Source organism: Mandrillus leucophaeus, unplaced genomic scaffold, assembly GCF_000951045.1.
Source record: "Mandrillus leucophaeus isolate KB7577 unplaced genomic scaffold, Mleu.le_1.0 Scaffold395, whole genome shotgun sequence".
NCBI lineage: Eukaryota > Metazoa > Chordata > Mammalia > Primates > Cercopithecidae > Mandrillus > Mandrillus leucophaeus.
Genome location: NW_012104198.1, coordinates 2,635,431 through 2,653,766, shown reverse-complemented (window position 1 = coordinate 2,653,766; position 18,336 = coordinate 2,635,431). Strand labels below are relative to the sequence as shown.

The 18,336-nt window shown below is 50.3% G+C and overlaps 1 protein-coding gene across 4 annotated transcripts; it reads left to right on the top strand.

The window, feature by feature from the left end:
- Positions 1-392: 392 nt before the first annotated feature.
- On the top strand, positions 393-11,214 carry FTSJ1 (FtsJ RNA methyltransferase homolog 1 (E. coli)). Of its 4 annotated transcripts, XM_011991431.1 has the most exons (14): positions 912-1,286; positions 1,444-1,544; positions 2,844-3,051; positions 3,332-3,401; positions 3,500-3,590; positions 3,921-3,999; positions 6,043-6,095; positions 6,181-6,234; positions 6,318-6,420; positions 6,524-6,607; positions 7,301-7,398; positions 7,489-7,686; positions 7,879-7,920; positions 10,607-11,214. In XM_011991431.1, the coding sequence occupies exons 3-13, from the start codon at positions 2,931-2,933 to the stop codon at positions 7,909-7,911; spliced, it is 984 nt and encodes a 327-aa protein (XP_011846821.1). In that variant the 5' UTR covers positions 912-1,286; positions 1,444-1,544; positions 2,844-2,930; the 3' UTR covers positions 7,912-7,920; positions 10,607-11,214. The 4 variants fall into 4 exon arrangements, with proteins under 4 accessions (XP_011846820.1, XP_011846821.1, XP_011846822.1 ...); XM_011991430.1 differs by lacking the exon at positions 1,444-1,544 and having other exon boundaries at positions 393-1,286; positions 7,295-7,398; XM_011991429.1 differs by lacking the exons at positions 1,444-1,544; positions 7,879-7,920; positions 10,607-11,214 and having other exon boundaries at positions 1,067-1,286; positions 7,489-7,847.
- The last annotated feature ends 7,122 nt before the right edge of the window (positions 11,215-18,336 follow it).

The following is an 18,336-nucleotide window of genomic DNA, read 5'->3' as shown; positions in this document are numbered from 1 at the left end:
TTTTTTGTAGAGACGAGGATGTCATCATATTGCCCAGGCTGGTCTTGAACTCCTGGACTCGAGCGACCTTTCCACCTCAGCCTCCTAAAGCTAAACAGCTATGGTTAAAAATGAAATTATATAAACGTACTCAAAACTGCTAACTTCCTAATTTTACCACATTCCACTATTCTATATGCTCTTGAGGTCATTTACCCCCATTTTATCTGTATGGTAAAAATAATACATGATAGTGCGCTACTGCACCTCTTTTGAACTCCCTGTTCAGTGACCACAGGTCGGTACCTTGAAATCTAACAAGAAGATTGTACCTAAGCCATGGAAATTGGCAAATGCTAGCAACCAGCCTCCCTTCCCCCCGCCCCTCCCGCCACCACCCCCGCCCCAGCCAGTGGTTAACCATTTACCAGCACACCACTGAGGGCATTTAGAACCTAGCACATGGTAAACACTATGATAAACGTTCTCATTATTTTCCCGTTTGTCCACTGGGTCAGGATGTATAGTCTTTTTTTGTGTCTGGGTTGGAATTTAAAATGTTTGAAGATCACAGAATTACAAAAGGCCAGAGAGTGGCTAAGCTACACCTATTTAACTCTCCCAATAATGCTGTTAAGTCTGTACTATTGATTATCCCCACTTTCCAGACAGGGAAACTGAAGTTCTGAGGCGGTAAAACTCAGGCAGCGCCGCCATTATCTGTAGTGCGATCTGAAATTGCAGCCGAGCAGCCTCCGCGCGCTCGCTCACTTCAAGAACGCATTTCTCCTATCACGTTTATGTCCCCAGCGGTAATTTCGCTGCCCTGCACGCGAAAAATGAATGGGTGGCATCGTGCGCGTGGCATCTTGGGAAATGTAGTTTACAGGCTCAATGACAAGCATGGTCCAAGAAGGGAGGGGCGGGGGAGCAATTCGATCTTGGCCTCGGAATAAAAAGAACAAAGAATCGCCGGCAGTTTGCGCGTCGCGACGCTTCAGCCACGCAGTGCGTGGATTCAGCCACTTTGGCCGTGCCGCTTGCATGCCGGGAAACGCAGTTCGCGAGCCCCGGTTACGTCGACAATAGATGACGGGACTCACGTTGTACGTTCACATCAGGTCCCGGCACGCCGGAGCCTGGGCGGTCCACGATGGTGAGTTTGCCACGCTGCGACAGCTCATAGGCTTGTCCCCCGGGCATTCTGGTGAACTACGAACGCAAACTGAAGCTCTACGACTTGTCGCCCGTTTGCGCTCTCGCCGAGGCACAGGCTGCTCGCGGACCACCCTGCTCCGAAAACTAAGGTGGGCCCTGGAGCGCGGAGGACAGGGATGCGGGCGGAGGCTGTTGAGGAACTGTCCTGACTGCGGGGAAAGGAGGAGGTTCGCCCTGGGCGCCGCAGCTGTGTATGGTTCGGGCGGCTGGCACCGGGTGGGTTCTAGACCCAAGGTTTGTCTGCAGAAGGGGACCCGTAGACGGGGTGGGTTCGAGGTGGGGACATGGGACGCAGCGGTTGGAGCCACCTGGGACCCGGTGGCCCCGATGGAGCTATGATCTTTGAGGTATTGATGAGGAGGGACAGGGAGTGTGGTCAGAAGGCTGTTTAATGGGAGGTTGGTTGGAGCGCGAGGGTGGGGTGTTACTGGGGAATCAATGGGGGCTAATAAGAATATTTTAGTCTAAGTGTTGTTCATTGATTGATTAATGAGGGGATGGCAGAGTAAGCAACTATAATATAAGGAGTGGTGGATAGGAACGTGATCCCCCAGGGATTGATGGAGGTATGATATTCAACGGGTTAATGGAAAGTGATGGGACATAGTAATGGCAAGGATGATGGTGAGGCTGTGGGGGGAATAATAGATGAATGGGGGTCATGATCAAGGGGCTGTGGTGAAAGAAGAGATAATGAGAGGCTGATGGTGTTGTAGTCAGAGTCAATAGTTGGGCTGTGGTGGCATGACCATCGAGGAATTAGGGGACAGAGTGAGCAAAGAGAGGGTATAGTAAACTAGGGTTGGAGGGTTAACTTTTGTTGATACATAGTAGGTGAATAGTAAACTGTTAGAGTGTGATCATCCAGTGATGGATCCATGGAGAGCGGGGTGGACAGTGAGGGGAGAATGGGGAACTGATGTGTGAACATCAGGGAGTAACGTGTTTGTTAATGAAAGGGTTACAGGGCAGGGGCCTAGTGCTGTGATCTATGAAGGGTCTATTGGAGAAAACTGAGTTAATGGGGGCTGATAAATCAGTAATTGAATGCTCAATGGGGAGCTAATAGACCATGATTCTCCAGGCATTATTAGAGGTTCATAAGGATGTAGTAATAAAGTGGGCCTAATCGTCTAAGGGATTAATGGGGAATGGGGTGAAATGAGAGAGATATAGGGAGTGGGAGGTACAATGAAGTAGTATTAGGATAAAGGTGGAAAGCAAGGGATTAATGGGGGCTGATAGGACTATATGAATCTAGGGGCAATGGGGACAACTGGGGATATAGTCAGTGAGATTTTAATGGGCATCACGTGGGCAGAGAAGGGTTGATAGTGACAGTTACAGGGTTTAATGTGTGGAGTGTGGGTGACAGTGATGGGAGGTGGACAGGCTCACAAGTTGGCCATCTATGGGATTAATGTTGGGTTTATGGGGTCTTTTGTAAGAACTGGGGGGTAAGTGATGGGGACGAGGAGGGTCTGTGTGATAAGCAATGGAGCCTGAGAGTTCAGTGATAGGGTCCTTTGGACCCTATAAGGTCAGTGGGGTCAGTTCCAGGGCTTCAGTCAGCCCATCTTCTGTGTGAGCTATCATGTGAGTCAGATGAGCCCAGTTTAGTTTGTGTGGTTCTCTCCGCCCTACAGAGGTAGGTGGTAGCCCACTCATCTGGTTACTGATACTGGCCAGCATCAGCTGACTGTCGGCAGGTCCTTGGGCAACTGGTGTGTGAAATGGGACGGACGTCGAAGGACAAGCGGGATGTCTACTACCGCCTGGCTAAGGAGAATGGCTGGCGTGCTCGCAGCGCCTTCAAACTGCTACAGCTGGATAAGGAATTCCAACTCTTCCAAGGTCCCTGACTGGTGGGCAGGTCACTGGGCGGTGAGGTGGGCACAGGAGGTAGACAAGTAGGCTTGGTCTGCAGAGCTCCCTATGGTAGGTGGGCTGACTCAGAGGGTCTCTGGGACAGGGAGACAGGCAGGAAGATAGGCAGAATACTGGAGAGGAGTTGGGCACCTGGGCAGTGGAGATATGTGGGTGCTCCCCAGGGGAGAGGGGTGAACTTTGCAAGGGTCTCCAGGTTGGAGAAGTGGGTGCAGCTGACCAGGATGCTTTCACTGTGTATGCCCAGGCGTGACACGGGCAGTTGACCTGTGTGCAGCCCCGGGCAGCTGGAGCCAGGTGCTGAGCCAGAAGATTGGGTAAGTGTGGGGGTCCCAGATGGGAGACCCAGGAGGGCCGGCTGGGTGGGAGGGGCCCAGGAGTGAAACTAGGCTGATGTGGGCCATGTTGTCCACAGGGGCCAAGGGTCCGGCCACGTGGTGGCTGTGGACCTGCAGGCTATGGCTCCACTACCAGGTGTGGTACAGATCCAGGGGGACATCACCCAGGTAAGAGCATGGCTGAGGGTATTGGGGTACATCCTGGGTGAAGGCCCTTACCTGGGGTCTATGCAGAATGGAAGAGCAACAGAGAGGTGATGGAAACAGAGAGAGAGAAAGAGAATGAGAGAGTAACCATGGAGAAACAGCCAACGGGTCATCATTGCAGACACAGCAGAAAATGATGATGCTGAGTCCCCAGAGATGGAGTCCAGTATTAGAGAGGCAAAGCCTGGGAATTTGGCTGACCCAGGGTCTGTGGGCCAGGACCATGGGCAGGCGGAATCTGAGGGCAGCAGTGGAGGGCCGTGGGGCCACTCATCCTCCCTCTCTCCATAGCTGTCCACTGCCAAGGAGATCATCCAGCACTTTAAGGGCTGCCCTGCGGACCTAGTGGTGTGTGACGGGGCTCCTGATGGTAAATAGCAACAGAAAGTGGGAGGCCAGGCGGAGGCCCCTGTGCGTGTCCTTCTCTGTATCTCCCACCTTGGTTGACTTACTCACCTCTTCAGTTACTCCTTGCCTCTCCCTTCTGTTCTCAGCTTTCTCCCACATCTGGCAACTTTTCCCTACCTCTGCTGCCTGCTCTCTCTCTGCCTCTCTGTTCCTCCCACTTGCACCCCACCCTTTGAATTTCATGTCTGTTGTCTACCTTTCCCTGCTCTCATCTCTCTGCAATTGTCCAATTCCGTTGCACTGTTCATTCGTTTTCAGCCAGTCAGCCATTCAACACACATTTACTGAGCACCTATTGTGTTGAGAAAACATTCATGAATAAAATTCCATTAATCTTTAACCTCATGGAGCTGATGTTCTAGTGGGAGCAAATGGGAAAGAAAATAAATGATTGAGCTTTGTATCGTTAAAAGGGGATGCAGCCAGGCATGGTGGCTTCTACCCGTAATCCCAGTGCTTTAGGAGGATGAGGTGAGAGGAACACTTGAGGCAGGAGTTTGAGACCAGCCTTGCAACATAGCAAGACCCTGTCTAAAAAATTAGCTGGGCTTGGTGGTGCATATGCCCGTAGTCCCAGTTACTCAGGAGGCTGAGGTGGGAGGATCACTTGAGCCCAAGAGGTCGAGGTTACAGTACACTTTGATTGCACCACTGCACTCCAGCCTGGGCAACAGAGTGAGACCTTGTCTCTAAAAAAACGGGGTGGGGAGGCCAGGCATAGTGGCTCACGCCTGTAATCCCAGCACTTTTGGAGGCCGAGGCGGGCAGATCACCTGAGGTCAGGAGTTCGAGACCAGCCTGACCAATATGATGAAACCCCGTCTCTACTAAAAATACAAAAATTAGCCAGGTGTGGTGGCATGTGCCTGTAATCCCAGCTACTTGGAAGACTAAGACAGGAGAATCGCTTGAACCCAGGAGGCAGAGGTTGCAGTGAGCCGAGATCGCGTCATTGCACTCCAGCCTGGGCAACAAGAGCAAAACTCTGTCTCAAAAAAAAAAAAAAAAGGGGGGGGGGGGGATAGGTACCATAGGGAAATCATTGAGCAGGAGGAAAGCAGGAGTACCTGTTGGAATTTTAAATGAAGTGGATGGGGAAGGCCTCACTGACTTAACAGTAGAGACTAAAGGAGGTGGGGGAGTAAGCTATGGATATGTCTGAAGGAAGAGCAATCCAGGAAAAATTCCAGCCTATGCAAAGTTCCTGAGGCAGGAGGGTACTTGCTATGTATGAGTGATGACAAGGAGATCACTGTGGTTGGAACAGAGTGAGGGGGAGAGTGGTAAAAGGTAACATCAGAGAGGTGACAGGGGACAGGTCCTATAGGGCCTCGTGGGCCATGGTGAGGATGTTGGCATTTTCACCGAGATGAGAGCTTGAAGAAAACCATGAGAGGGTTTTGAGGAGAAGAGGACTGTTCTGGGCTTGGGCTGCTATGAGCTGTGTGAGGCCCAAGGGCAGAAGCAGGGGCTCCAGGGTAGAGTAGTCCAGGCAAGTGATAACGGGTGGGGGCAGTGGTGGAGAGAAGAAGATCAAGTCAGATCTTTTGAAAGTAGATATGTTAATGACTTCAATGTGGGTGTGAGGAGAGGATGCAGGGGGAGCATCAGAGGTGACTAAGGTTTTGGAGCTGAGCAACTAGAAAGCTCAGATGAGATGGTGGGGATGGTGGGAGGAGCAGGTTTGGGAGGTAGGTCAGGAGTTTGGAGGTCAGGAGTATTGGAGATGTGGAATCTGATTTGTGAATCTGGAGTTCAGAGGAGCAGTCTGGGCTGGAGGTGGAAATGATAATAATGCTTGTACATGAGGTCATTTTAGAATTGAAATGAGTTCCTAAGGGTTAGGAGCTCAGAATATGCATCTAGTTAGTTGGCAGATAGTAATTAGCATCCAGAACCTTAGCAGTAAGAGAGCCTGGAAAATGTTTTTAGTGTCTGATCTGTGTGGTACAAGAAGATGCACAGAGCAGGATAGGCCCCCCTAACGCTGTTCCTCTTGCCACAGTAACCGGCCTCCATGATGTTGATGAGTATATGCAGGCCCAGCTTCTCCTAGCTGTGAGTAACTCTGGCCACCCCTGACCCACTTTGGCCCCCTCCTGGCTGTCTCCACCTCAGCCTCAGCCGTCTGTCCTGCCCACAGGCTCTGAACATTGCTACACATGTCCTGAAGCCAGGGGGCTGCTTTGTGGCCAAGGTAAGTCTCAAGGAACCTGGTGGAGTAGAGAGAGATCGCTGAGGGCCAACCTCACCCGCTGTCTTTGCCTTCCCACCCTGCAGATATTCCGAGGCCGGGATGTGACGCTCCTCTACAGCCAGCTGCGAGTCTTCTTCTCCAGCGTGCTGTGTGCCAAGCCCAGGAGCAGCCGGAACTCCAGCATCGGTCAGTGGGGTGGAGGGGCCAGGCAGGCAGACCGGGATTTCTGGGACGCCGCCTGCACAAGGAGGAAGCGGCAGTCACACCTCATTCCACCTTCCCCCAACAGAGGCCTTCGCTGTCTGTCAAGGCTATGACCCTCCCGAGGGCTTCATCCCGGACCTGAGCAAACCCCTGCTGGACCATTCTTACGGTGAGAGCTGGAGCGTGGGTCACCCTGGGGGACTCTGCCACACCTTATGCAATCTAGGTCCCATGAGGGCCCACAGCCTCACCCCCTGGTGGAGGCTCTGTCCCCTCATGGGAATTTTTTTCCCAAGGGGATCCTCAGCCCCATTTTCTGGTGGAAATCCCATCCCTTTATGGGTATTTTGTCCCAGGAGGAGCTTCAGCCCAGGCAGTCCTCTAGTGGTAACTCTTGGGCCTGGTGAAAATTCCATCCCAGGAGGATCCTGAGCCCTGCCCCAGTGGAGGCTCCACCTGCCTAAGGACATTCTCTCCTAGGAAGATCTCAGTCACGCCCCCAGGTGGAAGCCTCCTTGGTGTGAAACTTTTGCCCCTTAAGCCTCTAGCAGGAAGAGACAGAGCCTGCCCCTGGGATGACATTTGAGTGAGGGAGACGTCATCCAGGCAGCATATAATCCAATGTCAGGTGGATATATATGCAGGAAAAAGAGCAGGGCACCAAAGTTTTAGAAGGCGTGATTATGGAGGGCCTCCCCAAGGAGGTGATCTGAACCAAATGAAGGATTTCTGGTGGGGTGGGAAGAGAGTAGCTGGTGGATCTGAGGGGAGGGCTTGGCAACCATACTGCTGCCTGTGTCATGACTGGCCCCAGGCATCCAGACCTTGTCCTCAGTTATCTCCCCCTGTTCCTAAGACCCAGATTTCAACCAGCTGGATGGTCCCACCCGCATCATTGTACCTTTTGTGACTTGTGGGGACCTGAGCTCCTATGATTCGGACCGCAGTTACCCACTGGACGTGAGTGCCCAACCAACACTAGGTGGGTGGGAGCAAGGCTGTCCTAGATTCCCAGGTCCTCACCATCTCCCTACCCCTCTGTCTCTGCAGCTAGAGGACGGCTCAAAGTACAAGTACACTCCACCCACACAGCCCCCCATCTCGCCACCATACCAGGAGGCCTGCACGTTGAAGAAGAAGGGGCAGCTGGCCAAGGAGATCCGCCCCCAGGACTGCCCCATCAGCAGAGTAGACACGCTTCCCCAGCCCCTGGTCGCCCCTCAGCGCCACAGCCTGCTGGCCCCTGAGGTCTGGAAATGTGACTCTCAACCCGCATTGACCCCTTCCCAGTGTGCCTCTTTCTGACCCAAATCTCATGGTTTCTGGGGCCAAAATTCCCTTTCCTGCCTCCTAATAGCTATAAAAAAATTGGTGAAACCAAGCATAATGAATGGAAAAATTTCACCAAATATGTGAGTCACTTTTCTTTTTCTTGAGTAGATGGAAGACAATGAAATGAGTTGTTCACCTTAACCCATTACGGTAAGTTTGCCTTGTTATCTAAAGGTTTGAGTAAGGGCAACCTTTATGAAAAACCTCAGTAAAATTTCACCTTTGAAATTTTTATGTCAACTGATAAGATTTTAATCAACAAACCCTTTTCTAAACATCTATTGTTGTATGACAGGAACTGCTTTAAGCATTTTACATTTGAAGCATTCAGTAAACATTTATTGAGCACATACTGTGTGCCAGGCATTGTTCTAGGTTTGGAGATAGAGCAGGGAGCAAAACAGAAATATCTTGGCTCTCACAGTACTTCCAGTTTGGAAAAGAGGCAACAATCAATAAAACAGTCTATAAGTTCTAGAGTTTACATACACACATATACTATATAGCTTGCATTTTTCAATTTACATATCTTGCAATATATATAATAAGAGTAATATGGGATATGAAAAATAGAAAAAAGTAAAGCAGGGTGAAGAGAATCAGGAATTCTAGGCATGGCAGTTTTCATCTTTTGGTGTTTTTGTTTTGAGACAAGGTCTCACTCTGTTGCCCAGGCTGGAGTTCAGTGGTACAATCTCCCGGGCTCAAAAAATCCTCCCACCTCAGCCTCCTGAGTAGCTGGGACTACAGGTGTGCACCACCATGCCCGGCAAATTTTTGTATTTTTAGGGGAGATGGAGTTTCGCCATGTTGCCCAGACTGGTCTCGATCTACTGGGCTCAAGCGATCTGCCATTCTCGGCCTCCCAAAGTACCAGGATTATAGGCATGAGCCACTGTGCCCAGCCAGTTTGCACTTTTTAAAAGGGTTGTCATAGAAGGCCTCAGATATTCCTCAGAGGTAATATCTGAGCAAAGACCTAAAGGCATTGCTGGAGGGAAGCTGTGTGTTTATCTGAGGGAAGAGCATTCCGGGTAAAGGAAATAGCCAAGTCCCAAGGTGGAACTGCGCGTGGTATGGGAGGAAAGTTTATCCATAGCCAAATGTGCTAAAACCACAATGTTAGAGGATGGCCCTTTCTGACAATGGCATAGCAGGTTATTCAGACTAAGTCAGCCATCACAAAAAGTCACCGTTTTTTTTTTTAAGCGGAGCCTTGCTCTGTTACCCAGGCTGGAGTGCGGTGGTGTAATCTCAGCTCACTGCAACCTCCATCTACCGGGTTCAAGTGATTCTCCTGCCTCAGCCTCCTGAGTAGCTGGGATTACAGGTGCCCGCCACCATGCATGGCTAATTTTTGTATTTTTAGTAGAGACGGGGTTTCGCCATGTTGGCCAGACTGGTCTCAAACTCCTGACCTCGGGTGATCCACCCGCCTTGGCCTCCCAAAGTGCTGGGATTAGAGGCATGAGCCACCGCACCCTGCCTTTTTTGTTTTGTTTTGAGATGGAGTCTCGCTCTGTCGCCCAGGCTAGATGGAGTACAGTGGCCCTATCTCAGCTCACTCCAACCTCCGCCTCCCGGGTTCAAGAGATTCTCCTGCCTCAGCCTCCTGCATAGCTGGGATTACAGACGCATGCTGCCCCCTCACCCAGCTAATTTTTGTATTTTTAGTAGAGACAGGGTTTCGCCATGTTGGCCATACTGGTCTCGAACTCCTGACCTCACAAAATCTGCCTGCCTCAGGCCTCCCAAAGTGCTAGGATTACAGGCGTGAGCCACCACACCCGGCCACAAGAAGCCACCTTAGGGGAAACTGAAACAGCAAATCATTGTGTGAAAGAGATTTACAATTTCTAATATTTAAAGGATCCTGTAAATCAATAAGGAAAAAAAATGAGAGTGACCAGTAAGCACATGAAAAGCTGCTCATCAGGAAAATGCAAATGAAAACTCAAAATATCAACAACACTAAGTATTTGGAAGGATATGCAGCAACTGAAAGTCTCATACACGCTACTGGGAAGGTAAAATGGTGCAGCCACCGTGGAAAACTTAGGCATTACCTACTAAAGCTGCATGTGTGCCAGTTCCACTCCTAAAAAGTGAGTCCTAGAGGCCGGGCGTGATGGCTCAACACCTGTAATCCCAGCACTTTGGGAGGCCGAGGTGGGTGGATCGCCTGAGGTCAGGAGTTCAAGACCAGCCTGACCAACATGGCAAAACCGCATCTCTACTAAAAATACAAAAATTAGCCAGGCCTGGTGGCGGGCGCCTGTAATCTCAGCTACTCAGGAGGCTGAGGCAGGAATCACTTGAACCTGGGAGGTGGAGGTTGCAGTGAGCTGAGAACGTGCTACTGCACTCCAGCCTGGGCGACAGAGTGAGACTCCGTCTGAATAAAAAAAAAAGGAAATGAGTCCTAGAGTGTTGTTAGCAGCACTATCTGTAGTATGCCCATTAAATCGTGGTACATTCACTATAGAGAACTGTACAGCAATGACAGTGAACATCCTGCAATTACACCAAATAGCACCTTGTAGTTATTCATTAAACTGAATATATATGCATTTTCTGTATGTCATGGTTCACCATAAAAGTAGGAGGAAATGTCACAAAAATGTTAGCAGCAGAGTTAGCTGGGTGTGGTAGCACATGCCCCGTCTGTAATCCCAGCTACTTGGGAGGCTGAGACGGGAGGATTACTTGAGCTTGGGAGGTTAAGGTTGTTGTAAGCTATGATGGAGCTCCACTGCACTCCAGCCTGGGTGACAGAGCAAGACCCTGTCTCTAAAAAAACAAAACAAACAAAAAACTTTCTTTGACTTTTGGTTAGCTGGCAAGCTGATACAACTCAGAAACTGCTCAGTGTCAGGAAAACCAGAACTTGTTGATGAACTTGTTTTCAAAATATCATCTCATCAACGAGGCCTGGACAAACAAGCCCTGAGGAGGGATCTGCAACAACCCTGAAGACAACAAGGAAAGAAAGCATAGACGTCTCTCCGCACTGCAGTGGGAATTCTTGAGGGAGGTCTTACCTCTTCTTTAAACCTCTTCAGGAGTGTCCTGATTATATCCAGAAATTTCCCTAAAGGCAGGGATTCTTAACCTGGATAGAAGCCAGGGGTAACCATAAACTTGATGGAAGAAAATGTTACATCTTTATTTTCAGCAATAAAACAACGTTAGCCTTACTCCCAAGTTATAAATGCTGGCAACAAATCACAATAGTAAAAGCAGTACCTGGGATTTTCCCACCAATACAAACCAGTTACAACAACTGTAATGTAGCATAAAAAGGGTATCTTGAAGTATTGTTCATATTTGTCACCTCTTGGAATGATAGCAGATCCTATAAGTTGATGTATTAATTAAAAAGCCCATATATGACTGCAGCTCAATTTTGTTTCAATTTAATATATAGTAATAATTGTAATTCAATGTAATTGGCTTCCATTGTCATTTGTGTGTGTGTGTATGTGTGTGTATATACTTTTAAAAATATTCTGCGAAGGGGTTCACAGATTTAACCAGATGCCAAAGGGTTCCGCAGAACAAATTTATTTATTTATTTTGAGACAGAATTTTGCTCTGTCGCCCAGGCTGGAGTGCAATGGCGTGATCTTGGCTCACTGCAACCTCCACCTCCTGGGTTCAAGCGATTCTCCTGCTTCAGCCTCCTGAGTAGCTGGGATTACAGGCATGCACCACCACACCCAGCTAATTTTTTTATATTTTTAGTAGAGATGGGGTTTTGCCATGTTGGCCAGGCTGGTCTTGAACTCCTTGCCTCAAGTGATCCGCCCACCTCGGCCTGTTTTTTTTTTTTTGAGACGGAGTCTTGCTCTTGTCGCCAAGGCTGGAGTGCAGTGGTGCGACCTCGGCTCACTGCAACCTCTGCCTCCCAGGTTCAAGCGATTCTCCTGCCTCAGCCTCCCAAGTAACTGGGATTACAGGCGCCCACCACCATGCCCAGATAATTTTTGTATTTTTAGTAGAGACGGGGTTTCACCATGTTATCCAGGCTGGTCTTGAACTCCTGACCTCAGGTGATCCGCCCGCCTCGGCCTCCCAAAGTGCTGGGATTACATGGGTGAACCACTGCGCCTGGCCTCCAGAACAAATTTTTTAGGTTAAGAACCTGTCTTAAAGAAACATCAGGGCCAGGCACGGTGGCTCATGCCTGTAATCCCAGCACTTTGGGAGGCTGAGGCGGGTAGATCACTTGAGGTCAGGAGTTCGAGACCAGTCTGGCCAACATAGTGAAACCCCGTCTCTACCAAAAATACAAAAATCAGCTGGGTGTAGTGGTGCATGCCTGTAATCCCAGCTACTCGGGAGACTGAGGCAGGAGAATCACCTAAACCCAGGAAATGAAGGTTACAGTGAGCCAAGGTCGTGCCACTGCACTCCAGCCTGGACAACAGAGTGAGATTCTGTCTCAAAAAAAAAAGCAACGTCAGAAAGTCTACCTGGACTGCAGTCCTCAATTTCTATAACTTAATGAACAGGAGCTGACAGAAACTCCCCAACTAGACAAACAGAACTGTTTTCTACAGCTTAATCCTGTGTCCTTAGAAACTCACGTACTCTGTGATCCAAGGACTATCCACGCCGCGGTCCAGTGACCTCAGGAGTATCCACATACCAGTCTGCGACCCCAGCTGTTTCCACACCTGACTGTGACTCACCCCAGTTACTGTGTGTGACCCCAGGAGTATACACACTCAAGTCTGGGACAAACATTGTCCAATCTGCAGTCAGAAATGGTGTTTAAACTCTGGAGCGTGTGTTCATAGGCATGCCTACACTCTAGTCTCTGACCACGAGAATAACCACACCCCAGTCTGTGTGACTTCAGGAATGTCCAGACCCCAGTTTGTGTCAGTCTAGGAATATCCACACCATGGTGACTTAACCCAGGAGTCTTCTCACCAAAGTCAGTGTGACCACAGGAATGTCCACACCCCAATCTATGAATATGCACGGCCCAACAATGTATGGCAGAAGTGTCCACACAAAAGGCCATGTGACCACAGATGTAGCCATACCCATTACAGTGCAAATTCAGGAGCGTTCACACGAGAGCCTGTGAGACCTCAGGAGTGTCCTCACGCCAGGTTCTGTGAGTCCAGCAGTGGCAATGGCTTGGAGTTTCCATAGCCATCTTAGTGGCGCCATAAATGTGTACCTCAAACTGTGACCGCAGAGGAGGCCGTACTCTAGTCTGGGTGACCTTGTGGGTGTCCACAGCTCAGTCTATGGTGCTTTGGGAGTGGTTTTGCCCCAGTCCAGCCACCTCAGGAGTATCCCCACCCAAGTTTTTATGACACAAGTAATGTCCAGTTCCCAGCATATGTGACCCTGGTGTTGTCCAAACCCCATAGTCTCTGGCTATTAGTGTGTCTATACTCATCTTGACGGCCTCAGGCAGGTGCACTCCCCCATCTGTATGACCAAAAGACTATCGACTCTCCTGTCATTGTGACCACGGAAGTGTAAAATTCCAGTGCCAGTGACTACTGGTGGGTCCACATTGCAGTCTGGGTGACCCAGGGGAGGGCACAGTCCTGTCTGTGTGACCATAGGAGTCTTCACACCCCAGTATCTGTGACCACACAGGAGTCAATTTCCCAGTCAGTGTGACCAGAGGGATGTTCACACCAAATTGTGTGACCACAGGAGTATCCACACTTATCTGCACGTCCTGAGAGGTGTCTGTACTCCAGTGGGTGTGACACCAACAGTGTCCACAACACAGTCTGTGTGACTCCAGGAATGTCCCTCCCCTCAGTCAGTGTGAGTCTAGAAGGATCTACACCAAGTCTTGGGGGCCCAGGAGTGTTCATTCCCCAATCTTTATGACTCGGGGCATTCACCACCCCCCCCATCACACAGATGAAGCATATCCACAGCTAGGTCTGTGTGACCCCAGCAGAGTCTGCTTCACAAGTCGTGTAACCACAGGAGTGTCCCCAGCCAAGCCTATGGGAATCCAGGAGTGTCCACATCACAGTCACTTGATCACAGTGGTGCCGACTTCCCAGTTTATGTATCCTCAGTCATGTCCTTGTTCCAGACTGTGTGACCCCAGTGTCCACACCCCAAACTCGGTGATCCAAGAGGTTACCCTAACTCCAGTCTGCGTGACTCCAGTGTTGCCCACACACCAATCTGTGTGACCCTAAGAGAACACATCCCAGTCTGTGATGCTTCAGGAGTGGCCACACCCTACTCTCTGTGACCCCAGGAGTGGCTACACCACAATCAGCATGACCCCAGGATTTCTTACTCCAAAATCTAGTAACATCATGAGTGTCTACACCCTCACCTCTGTGATTCCAAGAGGATCCACACCCCAGGCTGTGTGACCTTGGGAAGGTCCCTATAGCAGTCAGTGTAAACCCAGGAGTGTGTTCCTCCCCGTCAGTGTGAGCCAGGAGGGCGTATCTAGAGGAAGAGTGAACCAGGGAAAGGCAAAGGGCTGGGTGTGGTAGCTCACACCTGTAATCCCAACACTTTGGGAGGCCAAGGTGGGCAGATCACCTGAGGTCAGGAGTTTGAGACCAGCCTGGGCAACATGGTGAAACCCCATCTCTACTAAAAATACAAAAATTAGCTGGGCATGGTGGCACATACCTGTAATCCCAGCTACTTGGGAGGCTGAGGCAGGTGAATCACTTGAACCTGGGAGTTGGGGGTTGCAGCGAGCTGAGATTGTGCCACTGCACTCCAGCCTGGATGATAGGCCAAGACTCTGTCTAAAAAAAAGAAAGAAAGGCAAAGGCCCTAAGGCAATGGCCCTGATGTGCCTGGCACATTTAAGGAACAGGCCAGCGGGGCAGGAGCAGAGTGAGCAAGGAGCCAGTGGCGGGCGGTGAGGTCAAGGGGGACCCGGAGGGCCTTGTGGGTCACGGAGACGACTTTGGCTTTTTCTCTGAGAGAGATGAGAGCCACGGCAGGGCTCTGAGCAGAGGAGGGCCCTGGGCTGACTCGGGTTGCAACAGGATCCCTCTGGCTGCTGTGGTGTTGGCTACTCAACTGTTATTGTTTGTCAAAAGTCAGAGAACACCTGTAATCCCAGCACTTTGGGAGGCCGAGACGGGCGGATCACGAGGTCAGGAGATCGAGACCATCCTGGCTAACACCGTGAAACCCCGTCTCTACTAAAAAATACAAAAAACTAGCCGGGCGAGGTGGCGGCGCCTGTAGTCCCAGCTACTCGGGAGGCTGAGGCAGGAGAATGGCGGGAACCCGGGAGGCGGAGCTTGCAGTGAGCTGAGAGACAGAGCGAGACTCCATCAAAAAAAAAAAAAAAAAAAAAAAAAAGTCAGAGAACTGTATGCCAAAAGGGTGAACTTTATTGTATGTAAATTATAACTCTTTAAATTTAAGTTACAACTTTTGGAAAATGTGCAGTACTGGTCAGGCATGGTGGCTCATGCCTGTAATCCCAGCACTTTGGGAGGCTGAGGTGGGAGAATAGTTTTAGCCTGGGAGGTTGAGGCAGCAGTGAGCTGAGATCATGCCGCTGCACTCCCGCCTGGACAACAGAGCAAGACCCTGTCGCAAAGAAAAAACAAAAAACAAAACAAAACAAATAAAACGTGCAGTACTTTGCAAGCAATAAAGATTTCTATTTCTGCAAGAGAGTCTGTGCTCATGCCTGTCCTTACTCCTCTCCTTTCTGCACAGACGCATCTCAGGAATGCACCTGAGGAAAAGGCGGTACCGGGGCCTCCCTCAACTGCTCAAGGTAGCGCTCCCTTTGTTGTCTGCTGTGAACTGAATTGTGAATTCAGCAAATTCCTTTGTTGAAGCTTTAATCCCCAATGTGACTGTATTTGGAGATGAGGGTAATTAAGGTTAAATGAGGCCATAAGGGCAGGGTCCTAATCTGATAGAACTGGTGTCCTCATTAGAGAGGGAAGAGATGCCAAAGCTCCCTCCCTCTCTCCCTGTGGGCACGCAGAGGAAAAGCCACGTGAGGACAGAGAAAGAAGGTGGCTGCCTACAAGCTAGAAAGAGAAGCCTCACCAGAAACCAACCCTACCAGCACCTCGATCTTGAACTTCCAGCCTCCAAAACTGTGAGAAAATAAACGTCTGTGGTTTAAGCCACTCGGTCTGAGGTATTTTGTTAAGGCAGTCCAAGCAGCTAATTGCCTCTCAGCTTCAAGGCTGATCTCAGGAGACTCATGTTGGCCAGGTGTGAGGGGAGCCAGTGCTCAAGTGAAGGAAAATTCAGTACATCCTCCTTGTCTAGCTGAAGGGGGCTCTGGGGCAGCAGGAGGGGCCCAGGGCAAGCCTGGGATGAAATCCGTGGCACTCCTACAGGTTCTGGGGGTGGTGTCCATGGAATATCCTCCGCCACATTACAAAATGACTAATAATTGCTTGGGAAGCTTTCAGAACTGCCCCGAGGCTTCCTCTAACACTCCACCCACACCTGGCTCATGCCAGGTTGCTCCCCCTGCAGAACACGTATGCAGCTTTAGAGCCATCGATGCCTTGGTTCAGGAGAATAGGTGTGGTGTCATCTCAGGCTCAGTGGCAGCCCGAGGGAAGCGGCAAGTGTTCTGAGTCTCTCTAGATGACAAAGGAGCTGAGGAAAGCTGGAGTGAATTATGAGTCACAGCCTGTACCTCACAAGAAAGTTCTGCCCAATGCCAGAGCTGGGAGCCATCAGCAGTTATGCAGCGTTGGTGAAGAAGAGCCTTGGGACAATTGGTATGCATGCCTGCACATAGGGGTGTGCGTACCAGCACGTGTGAAGTTATGCAGGAGTGCATGGTGTGCTTATGCCCGTGTGTGTGCACATTGACAGTCCTTTTGTGCATCCATACATACATGGCACATGCGTGTGCATTCACGCTTTGCTGTTTTGAATGCAGGTATGGTTATAAGTGCATGTGGGCAACACAAGTTCAAGTGTGCATTCTCATGTAGATGCTAGGGTGCAGCAGGCACATGGGGACCTGTTCCCTGACAAGGGTGTTTGTGAAAAGCAATTGTGCATATGCGTGAGGGTGTACTTATGTGTGAGAGTCTATGTGCAAAGTCCGTGGGTGCTACACTGAGTGTTTGTGTCTGTGTGTATACAGGTGTATGCCAGGGTGCACATGCATGGCTGTGTGTGAGTGCGTAAGTGGGGAGGAGCACATTGGCCCAAGTTGTTAAGTCAAGTATCTATGCATGTATACCCCTGGGCACCCACCCCTGTGCAAGTGTGAGTAAACAGGTACACACGGGCCTGGGCGTAGATGTCCGTGCACATGTACTCTTGGGAGCCTGTGCATGGGCATGCTGTATGCATGGCTGCAGGGATTTCCCACGTGTGTGTGTGCACAGATGCACAAGTGCCCAGGAATCTAGATTGTAGTCTCTGTACACATGTACCTCTGGGCACCATGCATGTGTGTGTGCAAAAGTGCATGTGTGCCTATGGGTTCAGGTCTGGCTGTCTGTGTACATATATCCCCTGGATGCCCATAAAGGTGTGAGTGTATACTGCAGGTGCATATTTGTCCATGGGCCTCAGTCTGGGTATTTGTGAACATATACCCTGTGTGAACATGCATGGGTGTGTGGATGTGATCAGGTATGCCCATGGACCCAGGCCTCGGCATCTGTGTACAGGTACCTCAGGGTGCCCGTGTGTGTGTGTGTGTGTGTGTGTGTGCATGTATGCATGTGTAACTCTGGACGCCCAAGCATGTGTGTGCACATGGCTTCAAGTGTGTCCAAGGACCTGGGTCTGGGCATGTGTGTACATGTATCCCTAGGAACCCATGTGTGAGTATGCTCATGTGTTCAGTGGTGCCAATGGCCTTGGATCTTGGTGCCTGTGTACGTGTACCCTTGGGGGACCAGAGATGGCATTCATGCATGCATATGTAGCACCATGGGGGGGATCTGTGTACAGATTTACCTCCACCTCCACCTGGCTGGGGATCATAAAGAAAACCAAGGGATGCGCTACCTCCATGAATCCTGGTTTCAGCAGAGCTAAGGGAGTGAAATTTGGGACCATTTTACTTGTCTCAAACCTTGTTATCCGAGACAAAGCTAGAGCTTAGAAAATACCCCTTCCTTCTTTCAGCCCCCAGAGACAATGTGGCCAGGCTCCAGAGGGCTGGGAAGATGAGCAATGCTTGTGAGCCACCATGATAGGAAGCAGAGGGGTCAAGAGGCCCCTGGGAGCAGGGATTAGGGCTAGGGTTAGGGAGAAAACACTTGGACCTGGAGGCTCAGGGGAGGCTTCCTAGAGGGGAGGGGTAGGAAGAGGCAGTGAAGGGGCCCACAGCAATGGAGAGGAGTTGGACTGCAGGGATGGGGTAGGGGGACAGACAACAAGGGGCACTCAGAAGACTAATGTCTGGAAGTGGGAAAACAGTGTTTGCTCAGCCAGGAAGCTGCATCCAGATCTTTTATCATTTGTGGAAGACTAAGTACCCAGGCCTTGGAGGAGCCCAGAGATGAACTAGAGTTTGGAGCTAGGGGCGAGGTGGTTCCCTCTGTTAATGTAACAGGCAGTTTAGGCTTAAAGAGCTGTCCAGGCTGG

What these genes read in the sequence shown, in the direction of transcription:
- FTSJ1 (XM_011991429.1), top strand. Translation starts at nt 2,931, where the DNA reads ATGGGACGGACGTCGAAGGACAAGCGGGATGTCTACTACCGCCTGGCT. An exon ending in TCCAGGGGGACATCACCCAG is followed by an intron (nt 3,591 to 3,920) that starts GTAAGAGCATGG and finishes CTCTCTCCATAG; the next exon opens with CTGTCCACTGCCAAGGAGAT. An exon ending in GGGGCTGCTTTGTGGCCAAG is followed by an intron (nt 6,235 to 6,317) that starts GTAAGTCTCAAG and finishes CCCACCCTGCAG; the next exon opens with ATATTCCGAGGCCGGGATGT.